A 15,891-nucleotide genomic window follows, 5' to 3' on the forward strand; every position below is an offset into this window, starting at 1 on the left:
AATTCTGAACATGTATGCTAAACCCAACAAAGGCCCTGATTTTACATATAGCTCCACTTGGGCAAAGGGTTTCACCTGAATGGAGCCCACTGCAGAATCAGGACCTAAATATTTATATTTTTATGTAAAGTGAATGACTCAGTAGTGTTTGTAACCTGTCAATTTTGTAAAAAGACTACATGGCTATGACTCCACAATCATCCCTCAATATATCATCTGAATCTTCAGAGGAGACCTGGAGTGGAATTTTCATAAGTGTATTTCCCTCAGAACTTTTAAAGCAGGAAAGACAGAGCTCTACAAATTTTAACATAAGGAACTACTCAGCACTGACAGGGAGGAAGGACTAGATGACCCCAGGAAGTCATCCTTGCTGCTTTTAATTCCTATGACTAATTTAGCATAACGGAGAAAAGGACTCTCTGAAGAGGCCACATCACCACTTAGGGATTTCATCTTACACAGACCTTGTCTACACTACCGGGGTAAGTCAACCTAAGGTACGCTACTCCAGCTACATGAATAATGTAGCTGGAGTTGATGTAGCTTAGGTCAACTTAATGCGGTATCTACACCGTGCTGCATCAACGGGAGACGCTCTCCTGTTGACTTGCCTTAATCTTCTCGTTCCTGTGGAGTACCGGAGTCGACCAGAGAGCACTCTGTCGTCAATTTATGGGGTCTTCACTAACCCCACTAAATTGACCGCTGCTGCATGGATCGCAGCAGTGTCCATCTCCATTAAGTGTAGACATGGCCATTCAGGTTTCATTTAAGTAGAATACATTAAGGGAATGTTCTGATTTCCAGCCCCTGGTAATTTAAATTAGGGATTTGGGGGCAGTTTAATGCCAAAGAAAGACATGCAAATAACACTGGCATGGGAAGAAAAGGTAAATTATGTATAAAAATACTTTTTGGTTGTTCTCATAAAGAAGAGATGATAGCATTAAGCTTCCTGATTCTTCTTTCCTAAGATAGGTTTCACAAGAGAAACCTAACTCCACAATCAATAAGTTTAAATGGATCCTCAATCAATATAACTGCATGCATATTCTGAGATCCATAGAAAGCTAAGTTCTTCTGTCCCCCTCAACCTTTTTCGTTCTTTTTATTTCTGCCACTTCTGTCTGCTATAGTGAATGTTATATGTCAATGGCCTAACCAATTTGAGAAAGTTTATAACTCCCCATAATTCACATTGTTTGTATTCATTCTTGAAATCAAAAAATGCTTTAAAATTATTTTCAAGGGAAGCATTTTAAACAAAGAGATTTAGATGAATACAATTAGAAGTAGCCATAAAATAGCTCAAACATGGCCCTTGCCAATAACCAGCATAGAGTATATTCTATTTTCTGTCTTAAATGTAAATGCTGTCTCTAGCACCAGTAAGAAATTAGTATGGAATTATTTTCCTCAATTCTATCCTTGTCCCACACCCTCAGTTTCTTTTTCTTACATTTTAAAGATCTTCATTTCCTCTCCTATACAACCATCCTTGCTTTGCTTTTCAAACACCTAACAAGAAAACAATATGGATAAAGAGATGCCTCTGCATTTCCAGTATAAACCTGAGTTATTCTTTAATCCCATTCAACACTTATTTGCTCGTATGTGCTTTACACCTGCAATGACTGTCTTAGTTTATGTGCTAGTGTATGAATAAAGCAAAGCAAAAGTATTCTCAGTAACTGTACGTCCTCTATATCAAAAATATATTAGTAGTCGTTGCTTTTAAAAAAAAAACATAACAAAAATAAACACCAGAAGTACACAGCTATTGTTTTCCCAGCACGTGGTCCATACTTTTGAGTATGCAATTTACTCAATGTATGCCATGCCAATCAGAGATTTTTCCATGTGCACACGTCTATATAGGTCTCTCTCTAGTGACATCAGTATGCAAAATCTCTCGAGTACATACACAAAAGGTAAAGTAGACAGAAGTGTGCGCATGCAAAAGAACAGATGCACCGTGGGCCTCATATTTAAAAACAAACAGTCCCATGAAATTCTTTGCTGACACAAAGTTCTACAAATCTCACATTCTGAATCTAAGCAACAATAAGAATTTTCTTAAATAAGAGGCAGAGTAGCATGATCAAATGGAAAACAAGTTGCTGCTACTGTACCTTGGCAAACGTTGAACCCCTTCCTTCGGATTCAATTGTGATAGTTTTCGTACGGCGCTGCAAGATTTGGTCTATGTCTTCTTCACAGAATTTAGAGCCCTCATCCTCTTCATCCATAATAGCACCATAGGCACCCCTTCGAAGCAGGTCTTCTATTTCTTTTTTGGAAAGCTGTTGGATCTGTACAAATAATTAAAGGTGTTTTTGTTTTAATTTGTTGTAAAAATGGATGAAAAATTCACAAAAGCATATGTGCAGTATTTTTTCTACCTACTTCCATGACCAATATTTTTATAATTAAGTTAACCTTTCAGATTTGTAGATTTAGTATCTACCTTTTTATAATTAAACAATAAAAACAATAAAGTGATAAATACAATTATATTAAATTTATATAAATATTATTATAGCATATTTCGTGTACCTTTGCGTCTACATTTGGGCACCTATTGAGTACCTTGATGAATCAAGGCTTTATTATATGTCATGATTCATGTGGGACTCGGGGAAAAAATAGCTTTGTGCCCTAGTTTAATCAATATCTAAAGATGTATATGATCACCAGTATAACTCAATTAACTCTTCCTTTACCAAACTACGATATATCAAGGTTTGATTGTGGAGCTAATGTAGTCCTGCCTTCTTCCATACAAACAGAAAGCTGCACAGGAAATGAGATAGGAATCCTGTCTCACTGTTGTGAAGAATTTGTAACGAATGTTGTGAAATGTGAAGCATAATACTTTAATGATTCTAGGTTCATGGTCTGGCATAATCTGTACAAATAATAAAATAAATAAAGCCTATACCATTTAAAAAAAAAATGTGGAAAGCAAAATATTTCACTTTTTCAGATACGTCACCAAGGCAATTATCTACCCTGTGGTTTAACAAGAAAAGATGGAGGAAGTAGTCTGTGCAAGAGTTCAAAGCAAATTTATGGCTAAGCTTTTGAAGACATTTCCAAATGTTCATCTTTGCCTTCATCAGAAAGCATCACATAGCTATGCACACAATTAAAAAAAAAAAGGCCCAAGAAAAAAGTTAAAATTAATTAAGCTGTTTCCTTGCAATTACAAAGTAGCTTTAAAAATAGTAGTTATTCTGGCCAAAAACAAAAAGTCTACATACACCACCAACACTATTTTCTCTTCCACTCATGCTCTGTAAGACAGCTTTATCCAGACCCAATTTCAGACTTGCTCTGTCAAACATCTCTCTCTCATATGAGTTCCGAGTTATCAATCTGTAGACCTTTACTGCTTTGTTCTGACCAATCCTGTGACAACGGGCTTGGGCCTTTGAAAGAGGAAACAAAAATAAAATCAGGTTTCTGCCTAGGAGCAAGATATATTCCTTCATCTAAGAAACCTGCTGCGTTATAAAGTAATCTTAAAGGAACACAGTCTACTTGAAAACAAATCAGTGTTTTTAAATGGAAGTCGTACAAATACAGAAGAGGTCTGGAAAGTTAAAAGTAGTCTTGAAAAGATTGATTAGTAGGAAGAATGCAGGTGAAGTGGTCTAAGTTGCATGATATCATGTTATTTAGCTCATAATTAAATCCTATCTATATATTTGTTCACAGTACTGATCTCTCCACATCACTCCAGTCAGATGCTAGACAAAAAGTCATTTGAGGATTTCTGAGATTTTGATTCCACTTCCTTTTCCTTAAATTCGGTCCATTTTCTAGGTGATCTTACAACTGAAACATTTTTGTGCTAATCTAAACAGAAGGTTTCTAGTTTTAATTTTAATCAATTATTTCTAGTTTTAATAAGTGATGAAAAATCTCTCCATCTTTGCATTATTCTTTTATCTACTTGTATTAAGAGTCATCTCTTTCTTCCCCTATGTCCTTAATGGATAACTTCAGTTTTCTGAACTTGTACGTATTTTATTAGTTCAAATTTCTCTTGTGTGTACTCCCACAACCCTTTTTGTATACTAAATAGTCCTCTTGATGCAATCTTCAGTTATTCTATATGATATGCAGCAGAGTGTCCACAACTGTATGCCAAATCCCAGCTGTAATCTAAACAGCATGATGTAACTAAGGAGACACGTCCCCCCCTCCCCGATTCTTACATGTGATACCTCTAATTATAATTCCATGATTATATCTACTTCTTCACTTCAACATCACTTCGCATATATTATTAACTTTTCTCTATTATTTACACTAAGTAATTTTTCTGCACTGATAATGAATACCAGCCACTGGCTTTCCACTGCAATTTTTGTGTGTGGATAGTTTCTGAAAGTCATTCCCACTCCTTCTCTAACACTATGAGCATCACAGAAATAACTGAAACTTAGCATAGGCCCAAATTCTTCTCTAGTTCTACTATTATAAATCCAGAGCAGTTCCATTAACATTTATTCAATTAATTATGTATGAGAGAGTAAAATCTGTCCCCCAATGCGTTCTGTGATATCCTCAAAACCTTCAGAGTTTTATAATCTCACTAATAGTTTGCCTGTATTGCACTTTATATACTGCAAATTTATTATGATTTAAGCAGAGAACTAATTTTATTAAATGAATAAAGAAAGTCTATTTTGAATATTTTTGGGGAGAAACAGGAAAAGTTAAAGAAGAAAGCCTTTCAAAATTTACATTTGTATTCGGATTTCAAGACAATTACAGAAAATGGGATGGAAAAATATAGCTCTGATTATCAAAGAGACAGTCCAGCCAAATACAGTTGATCTTCTGTTTGTATACTGTAATCCTATTGTAAAAAAAAAGCTCTGTTATACTGTTACTGAAATATACAGCATGGTGGTTTTTATGCTCCAGTTATAACCTCAAATGAATTTACCTGGAGATCATTCTGAGGATTCCAGTCAGAATCAAAAATTATACATGTATCAGCTGCAGTCAAATTAATGCCTAATCCACCAGCTCTGGTACACAGAAGAAACACAAACCGATCAGAGTCTGGTTTGCTAAACCGATCAATAGCAGCTTGCCTCAGATTTCCTCTCACTCTCCCATCAATTCTTTCATATAAGTACCTAGAAAGTGCAAAAGAAACCCCTTATTTAGAAAAACAGGTATTACAAAAGCACAGTTACCTATCTATTATCTACAATGGAAAAAAGTTATCTTTGCTTTCTATTTACCTCTCATGAACAGCACTGATTTGGATACACAGGTGAATGCAGCTAAACACAGGGATGGATTTATATGGCCAGCTGCAACTTTCTTACTTTAACACTGGGAAAGTGTGCTATCTGTCCCGACTTGCATGTACCAAACATTTAATTGGATCCAATGAGGGGATTACAGGGCTCCCACCATATAACCCATAACTCAGCCCACACTTCTGAATCATCTCTCATACTCCCAGAGAGGGTATCAAAAGTGAAATCTCGGTCTGCAAAGCTTTCAGGTCTTTCCTTCTCCCATAGGCCTGAGGTCCACCAATGAAATCTCACGTCTCTTTTACTTGTGGGAGCTGGCCATCTGGCCTTTATCCATACTGGATATTGGCTGCAAGTTGCGACAAATTAAACATTCCTACAAATGACTAATATTGATTTCTAAGTCCTATGTCTATTTAATTAAACTGTACTTCCATGATGCTGCAAGGAGGGTGAAAAATACCATCAGGCCTCTGACAATTTGGCCCCAACAGGAAAAACTCCCTACACATTAACATGTGTGATCATCATAAAAACACAGCTCCTATGCTATAATTACAGGGACGGAGGGTAGAGCAGCAAAATGGGACAAGAGGCTCCAAAAGACGCAGGCAGAAGTTTAAATTAATGAAGGGGAGGACAAGGAGTTAGCTTCCATTTTCCTCTGGCTGCCCAATCGGAGGCAGTGGGGCCCCACTCCGAAAGTCCCACTCCCTCTGGAGCTGTCTACCACATTTCAAGTCTTTAACAGGGCTCACAAAATGAGTGCAAATTATAACATACTTTGGTATCGTATTGTAATATGCTAAATTGTCTCATCACATACGGGATTATTGGGTAATCAGTATAAAGCAATGTTTAGATAACTGTCACTTGAGAAACCAGTATTTGCATTGTGAACAAGTATTCCTTCTAAAAATAAATTAGTCTCTCTTTAAATTTTAGCCCGGTTTTTATTTGATTAGCATTTTTTTTTTTTGCAAAGTGTTGAACATTAGCCTAACTGTAATATGTAATAATTTCTATTAAATTCTAAACTAATAATTTTGTTCTATCAAGCTCTCAAGACCAAGCAAACTGGAACAAGAATAAAGTCAACCCCCCCAAAGTCTTTAAAGAGGCACCAGTGAAACTACGTTTTCCTTAAGAAAAGCTGACAAAATGAAAAACCTAGTTAAATTATTGCTCCTTTATTAACTTTTATAATTACAAAGACTCTTGTACTCTTGCTGTAATATCAAAATATATGTGCTTTGCTCCCACACCTTAAACCATAGAAAGACCACATGCAGAGAAATAAGCGGAGTAAACTGCAAAATTTGTATTTAATTGTCAGTAGAAAGCTTCACAAGCATTTTTCCCCCTTGCTGACCAACCATAAAATGGCACAGCAGATAATCCACAGGCATTCTGGCAGTCAGCCATGTTTCTGGTGTAATGCATTTTGTCATGTATTAACTCTGACAATTCTAACCAAAGAGCAAAGCCAAACAAGTTCATACCTCTATGGCATTCAAAAGAAGAGTCAACCTGTTCAGATGCTGCACTAGTCTATGTATTATTTGCTTATAAAACAAGAAACATCTTTTTATACACATTTTTAAACAATATCACAAAATCATATGAATTGAAATCAAGATACTGATACAAGCTGAATTCCTCCTTGTGAGTAACTGCTAATTTGTACAGCAAGCATTGAAAAAAAACATACAACTACGGTCCTAAATAAAATTGCATCATAAAGGTTATTAAATATATAAAATGCAAAGTCTTTCCAATATATTTTTGCATGCAGTGTGAAACATTAGCTATATATAAGAATGGTACCAACTTTGCTTTTTCTTTTTTTTTTAATTTTAGTAGGTTGCAATCATTTATCAAAAAGATATCCCTGTTGAGAACAGCACACAGAGTTTATGAAATATGTAGCATTCTACCTTTTATGTATAAGGTAGTCCTCAAGGATGTCAAGACAGCGCACCATTTGAGAGAAGATAAGCACCTTATGGCCTCCTGCTTTCATTTTTGGAAGAAGTTTATCAATGAGGACCAATTTACCAGCAGACTGGATCATTGCTTGTAGATGAAAATCAGGAGCAGTTGGGATATATGTTTCCCTAAACTCCCCAAGGATTTTCTCTTCAGCACCTGTCAAATAATAAAAATATATGACTAATCTCAAAAGAAATGGTGGTTGTTGTTTTTTCACCCACACAACAAGTTAATGATCACACAGATTGGTTAACCCACTCTATTTCACTGTTTAACTGTTCCCTTTGGGGCAAATTCTGTCCTCCAACCACAGCCATTTTTAAAAACAAAAACAAAACAAAAAACACAACACAACCCAAACCACACATTACAGGCTACAGCTGTAAGTAAAGACAGATTTTTTCCCACAGGAGGGAGCATAAATGGAAATCTTGGGAGGGATTCCCCCTCTCCCCACAAGCCACGCTCCCATATGCTGATGTGACAGCACAAAGGGACAAGAAAAGCCCCCTTACTTGGCTTAGGGAGAATTCCCCTAGCAATGGCTCTCCATAAGGCTTAGGGTTGCCACCCCTCCCAGACTGGCCGGAATCTCCTGAAATCGAAATCGATCTCCTGGTGGCTACTGAAACCAGTCCAGGAGATTTTAATAGGCCAGTTGGAGCCGTGGCAGCAGTGCCTGCAGGCAGGGGAACTAGGAGCCGGATATGACAGTCACTTCCGGAAGCAGCCCAAGGTAAGCGCCGCCTGGCTGGAACCCGAACCCCAAACTCCCTCCCACATTCCAACCCCTTGCCCCGGCCCTGAGCCCCGTCCCGCACCCAAACTCCCTCCCAAAGCCAGCACCGTGCACCCCCTTCTGTGCCTGAAGCCCCCTCCCACACTGCAAACCCTTCTGCCCCACCCCCCAGCCCAGACCCCGCACTCCCTCCCACGCCCAACCCCTTTCTCCAGTCCGGTGAAAGTGAGGGAGGATCGGAGGGGAGGAAGAGGAGATAGTGAGCAAATGAGGGAGGGGGGACGAAGTGAGTGGGTGGGTGGCCTTGGGAAAGGGCGGGGACAGGGATGTTGCCTTGGGGAAGCGGCGGGGCAGGGGTGTCTGGGTTTGTGCAATTAGACAGTTGGCAACCCTAGTAAGGCTGCCATTAAAATCCTGTTGTAGGAGGCATGCTGGGGGCAGTAAAGGTATATTTGGTGTCAGGAGAAGTGTGCTGCAGAAATTCTAGAAGAGTAGATATCTATACATAGCCAGGGATGAGCTGTCTAAGAGGACGGGAGGGTCACATTGGCCTTCAGAACAGTCCAAAATAAAGAAGACACAAAGATGGCTTAAAGAGACAGAGCACATAATCACACCTGTCTGTCTATCTTTCTGAGTGGCCCTAAATTCGTCAGGCCAAATTCACATTTTATGTACCTCCTCTGATGGCTACAGATTTCAAATAAGTTACACCTGGGCTGAATGGAGTAATTCATTTTAAAGTTAGTTATGACAAAAAGAGAAACAATATTTGGGCACATTGTTTCAGAGAATGGAATTTAAGGAACAGCAGTTGGCCTTATCCCATCAGAAATTTGAGTATACCCGCCGAAATAATTTACAAAGGTTTCAGAAACATTGTATTAACACAAAACTACCTTTTCACACTATAGGTTCACAGCTACAACATTCATAACCAATACAATTGTAATTACTGATTAAAACAAAGCCACTGGTAGCTAAGAATTTTGTTTTTTTGAAACCAGAAGAGCATAGAAAAGAAGAGATTACTCACCTTGTGGAAAAAGAAAAGGAGTACTTGTGGCACGTTAGAGACTAACAAATTTATTTGAGCATAAGCTTTCGTGAGCTACAGCTCACTTCATCGGATGCATTCAGTGGAAAATACAGTGGGGAGATTTATATACACAGACAACATAAAACAATGGGTGTTACCATACACACTGTAACCAGAGTGATCACTTAAGGTGAGCTATTATCAGCATGAGCGGGGGGGGTAACACAGGGACGTCGACGGACCTTTTCTAGTGGTTATCAAGGTGGGCCATTTCCAGCAGTTGACAAGAACGTCTGAGGAGCAGTGGGGGGTTGGAGGGGGGAATGAACATGGGGAAATAGTTTTACTTTGTGTAATGACCCATCCACTCCCCGTCTTCATTCAAGCCTAAGTTAATTGTATCCAGTTTGCAAATTAATTCCAATTCAGCAGTCTCTCATTGGAGTCTGTTTCTGAAATTTTTTTGTTGAAGTATTGCCACTTTTAGGTCTGTAATCGAGTGACCAGAGAGACTGAAGCGTTCTCCAACTGGTTTTTGGATGTTATAATTCTTGACATCTGATTTGTGTTCATTTATTCTTTTATGTAGAGACTGTCCAGTTTGGCCAATGTACATGGCAGAGGGGCATTGCTGGCACATGATGGCATATATCACAGTGGTGGACGTGTAGGAGAACGAGCCTCTGAAAGTGTGGCTGATGTGATTAGGCCCTATGATGGTGTCCCCTGAATAGATATGTGGACACAGTTGGCAACAGGCTTTGTTGCAAGGATAGGTTCCTGGGTTAGTGGTTCTGTTGTGTGGTTGCTAGTGAGTATTTGCTTCAGGTTGGGGGGCTGTCTGTAAGCAAGGACTGGCCTGTCTCCCAAGATCTGAGAGAGTGATGGGTTGTCCTTCAGGATAGGTTGTAGATCCTTGATGATGCGCTGGAGAGGTTTTAGTTGGGGGCTGAAGGTGATGGCTAGTGGCGTTCTGTTATTCATAGGGCCTAATCACATCAGTCACACTATCAGAGGCTCGTTCACCTTCACATCTACCAATACGATATAAGAAGATGGGTGAAGGAGGGTGGGTAGTGGAGCACCCATAGGTGGACATATTTTAAAGAAACACAGTTAGTACACAAACCGAGTAACAACTTCTTTTTTGAATAGTGTCGTTATGAGTGCTCCACCTCAGGTGACTTCGAGCAATATTTCCAGATGGAGGAGGCAGCTTCAGAATAGTTCAGAACTGAAGACAGTACTGCAGAATCAAGTGTCAAATCAGATCTGATGGAATGGATCAAGACGTAATGTTTTGAAAACGTAAGTACTGAAACTCATGTACAGGCTCTATATATTTCAGATACCAGCACTTTCTTTTATAATGCTGTAGATCTTGCTTGTGATCTGGCTGAATGTGCTAACACCCTTTGGGGGGAATGAGCACCCACAGCATCATAACAAGCAATACCACCAGATATCCATCTCAATAGTCTCTGAGCAGAGATCAAGGACCCTTTAATCTATCTGCAAAGGAAATGAAGAGCCTATGTGACTTCCTAAATTTTTGCATCCTATTTAAGTAGAAGGCCAATGCCCTTCAAAGATCCAGGGCATGTAAATAGAATTCCTATAGAGAACTATGTGGTTTTGGGGAAAACACTGGAAAATGAATGGACTGATTAAGGTGGAACTCTGATAGAACCTTAGGTAAGAATTTAGAGTAGGGACATAAGGACACCTTGTCCTTAAAGAACGCTATGAAGGGGAGGTTCTGCCATCAAGGCTCCAATCTCCCGATCCAACAGCCTACATGATGACTACTAAAAAGGCCATCTTCATAGACAAATGCAACAGAGAACAGGTTGCCAGTGGTTCAAATGGAAATCTTACAAGGTCACTGAGTTCAAGGTTAAGGTCCCAGGTTAAAGCAGGGTTTCTAGTCTGCGGACAGAGATTCCCCAAACCCTTAATAAACCTATACAATATTGGATGAGCAAATACAGACAATCCTTCTACCAGAGGATGAAAGGCTGATATTCTGGCCAAATGGACCTTAATCAAACTAATTTATAACCCTGGTTTCTTTAGATCCTACAGATAAACCAGGATGACTGAAAGTGGCACCAAATCAGGCAGGAGACAACAACGACAACACGAATGGAAGAATCTCTTCCATTTCTGCAGGTAAGTAGTGAGGGTTGATCTGTTTCTATTATTCAGTAACACCTGTTGTACAGACTAACACGGCTGGTACTCTGAAACCTGTTGTACTTACGTAGAGCAGGAGGATTCTAACCTCATGAACCATTGAGGAGCCACACCTTGAGGCAGAGAATTGCTAGGCTGGGATGAAGCACATGACCCATATCCTATAACAGAAGATGAGTAATGGACGGAAGCTCAAACGATGGTTGGGTACATAGGTGAAACAGGTATGGGTACCAAACTTGTCTCAGCCACGTCAGCACTATAAGGCTAACTCCGGCTCTGTCTTGTCTGATCATGTTCATCACACTTAGTATCAGCAGCATTGGAGGAATTGCATAGAACAGACCCTTCTTCCAAGGAGTGGTGGCCCAGATCCCCTCTTGTGCAGGAAAGAGAAGACTTCCTATTCCTAGCGGTAGTGAAGAGATACACCTCTGGCAGTCCCCATCTTATGAATATGCTGAGGAGAAACTGGTGTCTAGATCCCATTCATAATTCTGTGAGAACTGTCTGCTGAGGAATTGTTGTTCTGAATACCTTGGAGGTAGATCTCTGAAATTTGGATCTGATGAGCTATGTACCAATCCCATAGCTTTATGGGTTTGGCACGCTGGAAGGAGGATCTTGCTCCTCCAAGCTTGTTGATATAGAACATGCAGGATATGTTGTCCGCCGTGACCCAAATTGATTTGCCCTGATGAGGGGTAGGAAATGAAGGAAAGCATTCCTGACAGCCCTGAGCTCCAACAAATTGAGGTGAGTTCCCCATTTCAACTGTGATGCATCAGTCACTTAAGGGGCTGGGTGACGGAAAGGGACTCTCACACAGATATTGAGTTAATTTTTCCATCAGTCTAAGGAGTTCCTCACACATACAGAAACTGTCATCTATCTATCCAGTGGGTCTCTGACTGGATAACTGGTCATTCTGAGCCAACCCTGGAAGCAGCAGAGACATAGCCCTGCATGATTGGTCCAAAGGTTCAAGCTGCCATGTGTCCCAGGAACTGAATTTCTATTGTGGTTCAACGGTCCCCTGAATTGCTCATCCCAGACCTGACAAGGTTACAAATCTGTCTAAGGAAGGTAGTCTCTGGCTGTCAACAAATCCAAATATGCCCTTATAAACTGTATCTTCTGTACAGGGGTTAATATGGATTTTTTTTTACATTAAGCTGCAGACCCAACTCCTGGTACAGAGCAAGGGCCATCTGGATGGAAGACAGCACTGCTTCGCAGGAATGGTTGCCAAGGTACAGGAAGACTAGGATCGCTTCTTGTTGGAGGTAAGCAGCCACTACTGCCAGGACTTTTGAGAACGCCATTGAGACTGAGGAAAGGGCAGCACTCAGTATGGGAAATGATCTTGGGACTACAGTGAAACATTGGTATTTCCTGTGCAATGGGTGAATCTTTATATGAAAATAGACATCTTGTTGGTCGAGGGCCAAAAATCAATCCCCCTTCTCTAGTGAAGGAATTATAGCTGCCAGAGTTACCATCCTAAACTTCTCAGACTTTACAAATTTGTTTAGAAGTCTTAGATCTAAGATCGGTCTCCACCCTGTGTCCTTCTTTGGTGCAAGGAAATACGTAATCCCTTGTGTTTATAAGCTCCTAAATTCAAAAAAAGTTCACTTCTTGTCTCGATAAAAGCTTGTGAGTGGAGTCCCTGAAGAGGAATGGGGTGGAAGAGAGGGAGTGATATAAAATGGATGGTTTAACCAATGTTATGACTCCTATGACCTATTTGTCAGCAGTGAACTGCCTCCAAACATACTGAAAATAGGCAAGGCAGTCTCCAAAGTGGGAGAGGTGGGCTAATGGGCACAGCTGTCAATACAGAGATGCAGGGGGATTCAAACCCTGGATAGGTGGTCACAGAGGGTGGCTGGGCGTCCCTCTCTCTCTGAAATCTAGGTCTCTTTCTGGGTGGTTTGGTGGATTTAGGGAATCTGGAATCAGAGTCCTTCAGATTCTGCAATGACTCATGTTTTCCAAGAACAGTTTATGACCACTGAAGGGAAAGTCACATCACAAATGGTGATGTGTTATTGCAGGATCGTATTAACTAGTCTAGGAGACATGACTAATGTAAACCTTGGGAAGTGCTTTGTGCATCAAAGGACTCTTTTCAACAATGGGCTAAGACAAAAACAAACTGTTAGTTTAAGTAGGTTTCCCAGGAAATCTCTAGGAGGAGGGGCAAGCAAATGCACGTACTCTGCTCAAGCAAGAACTCTGCCTTTGAAGCTTTGCCTACAGGAAGGAAACTTTTGTCTGCTGACCACCTGTTACATGAGGACAGATCAAAGACCCAAAAACTATTTAAAGAAGTAACTCCCAGTTTAACAAGTGATCTTGTTCTGAGAAAAAGAAGTTATGAACTGGTAACCCCAGAAAAACCCCTTAGTGGGGTCTGAAGGACTGTTCACTGGCCAGAGTCCTTGTTGGAGTAGAGGTGATCTCTGGTAAGCTTATTAGCATCCTTACATGTATTTTTATTGTTTTAAATATATTTTCTCTGTAATGCTTTTACCTTAAGAATAAACACGCTTGCTTAGACAGAGCCATGTGGTAACCGAACTGTGGCAACTACATTGTTTACTTGCTCTGTGGAAAAAAGAAAAGCAGGCCTGCTTAGGCAGTCTGACTTTGCTGGGGAATTCCCAGTCTAGGCCAGGAGCTGTGCAGACTGGAAACACCATGGTCAGGAAGGAGAGAAATGCATGTCTCTGCTAAGAGAGGCAATACTCGGGAGCCAGAAAATTAAGAGTGGGTGCCTTGGCTAGACTATAGAGGGGAACTACAGGTGCAGTTGCCCTGAACTGTGACACCAAGAACTGAAGTATATCAACTGAAAAAGTCAGTCTTTTAATTTATAATGTTTTACCTTTGATAAGATAAGGGTGGTTGCAGCACTTTCTGAGTTCCATCATAGTGTTAACTAGATTGGGTACATTAGCTTGGCCAGCTCCTTTCGACAAGAATGCAAAGTTCTTCTCCAAAATTGCCCGATAATATTTCTTCTGGATATTAGTTAGTTCTACTTCAATTATAGTTTCTTCCTTGGGAGCTAACTTTTTCTCTACATCTTCCTTCAACCGTCTCAGCATCATTGGTTTCAGGATAGCTTGTAACTTTTGCACCTGAATAAAATATATATATAACTGGAATGTATGCAAAGGTAATAAAGAAGCTTAATTTAACATTTTACAATCTACATTACCTGTTTGCCAGATTTACATGAAATATTTGCTTGGAAGGGACATAGTCTCACTCTCAGAGACAAGTTACCAAAGTAATTTTTCAAGTGCTCTGATTACAGAAAGGAAGCTTTTAGCATTTGTCAGCAGACAACCTGGCCTCAAAGAGGAAGAACTTGAATTTCCATTAATCTTATTCCTTTATTTATCATAGCCACATAATTTGTTATTTAATAGGAAAAAACGAATTATTTAATACCAAATAAATAGCAAATCTTTACAGGTTATATTTCATTTAGAAATGTTTGTTCTGTGCATCAAATTTGTGATGCTAAGTACACGTCCTTGGCTTGCTTAAAAATTTGAGAGGGTGAACCCTCTCTTTACCGTCTTGTGTCATGAAGTGAAATTAAATATCTATATGAAGAACTGATCTGTGTGACGGTTGATAGTAAGTTAGTCACCCAAATTCTTTTGGCACTGACTGAAAGGGCAGTGGAGGCAGAAAGGATTTAAATATAATCCATTTATAAACCATAGTATTAAAGAGAAAAACAAAACAAAAAACATCCTCAAATTATTCACTCAAATTGGTATTTTGCAAGTAGAAAATTAAGAAGTTGTTTATATGTAGTACCTGCTCCTCCGTTTTAAGGTCCCCAAATTCCTGCATGAATGTAGATTCAGCAGGAAAACGCAAAGGTTCAAGAAAATGAAGGAGGCTAAACAGTTCTTCTACTGTGTTCTGCAGTGGCGTGCCTGTCAACAGCACTTTGTGCTCCTATATAAAGACATAGATGTCACATGAAATTCTTATGTGCACAGTTAGCAAAATGATTTTTTTTTTTTTGTTTCTGAGCACTAACATCGAATTGATTTCAGTACACAAGCACTAGAGATCTGATGGTTTATAAACAAAAGGAAGAGCATCAGTAAGCAAACTATTTGAGAACCAGAATTTCTCTAAACTTTACATTAATATCATGTGTCCAGTGGTCTATGGCTAAGATACTATGTTAATAAACTTCAAACTACATTATTAATCTGTGAACAAAAAACTCTTGTTACAGCCAAGTAATAAAGAAATAGTTACACACTTTATTTCCCTCTTTCTAATATTCACATACACTTCTCTCTCAATAATTACTGAAGTTTATAGTAGAAATTAGAATACCAAATTAGACAGTTGATACATTTAGTCTAGTACTGTGCTTCTGACAGCAGGCAATATCTAATGCTTCAATGTAAAGTAAAAATTTATAAACTCAAAAAAATCCCATAATGCATCTAGTCATTTGTGCATTATAATACATGAATAGTCAATGGCAATGAATTCCTTTTAGAACCTTCCAGGAGACCAGACCATGGCCTCAGGCATAAGGTGTTATAACCCTTAAATCTTAAGCAAGTAAGTTGCAAACATATAAGCAA

At 39.3% G+C, this 15,891-nt stretch overlaps 1 protein-coding gene across 10 annotated transcripts in view; it reads right to left on the bottom strand.

Annotated features, from left to right (window-relative positions):
* CHD9 (chromodomain helicase DNA binding protein 9) overlaps window positions 1–15,891 on the bottom strand; it is a 185,559-nt gene that overhangs the window by 60,311 nt on the left and 109,357 nt on the right. For all 10 annotated transcript variants that reach the window (XM_084645123.1, XM_084645126.1, XM_084645124.1 and 7 more), the window contains 6 exons: window positions 15,098–15,241; window positions 14,148–14,403; window positions 7,226–7,436; window positions 4,964–5,159; window positions 3,267–3,434; window positions 2,136–2,315 (listed from right to left, as the gene is read on the bottom strand). In XM_084645123.1, coding sequence (XP_084501249.1) covers window positions 2,136–2,315; window positions 3,267–3,434; window positions 4,964–5,159; window positions 7,226–7,436; window positions 14,148–14,403; window positions 15,098–15,241 — 1,155 coding nt within the window. The remainder of the gene's footprint in view (window positions 1–2,135; window positions 2,316–3,266; window positions 3,435–4,963; window positions 5,160–7,225; window positions 7,437–14,147; window positions 14,404–15,097; window positions 15,242–15,891) is intronic.

The sequence above is a fragment of the Lepidochelys olivacea genome, assembly GCF_965140295.1.
Source record: "Lepidochelys olivacea isolate rLepOli2 genome assembly, chromosome: 12".
Taxonomy (NCBI): Eukaryota; Metazoa; Chordata; order Testudines; family Cheloniidae; genus Lepidochelys; species Lepidochelys olivacea.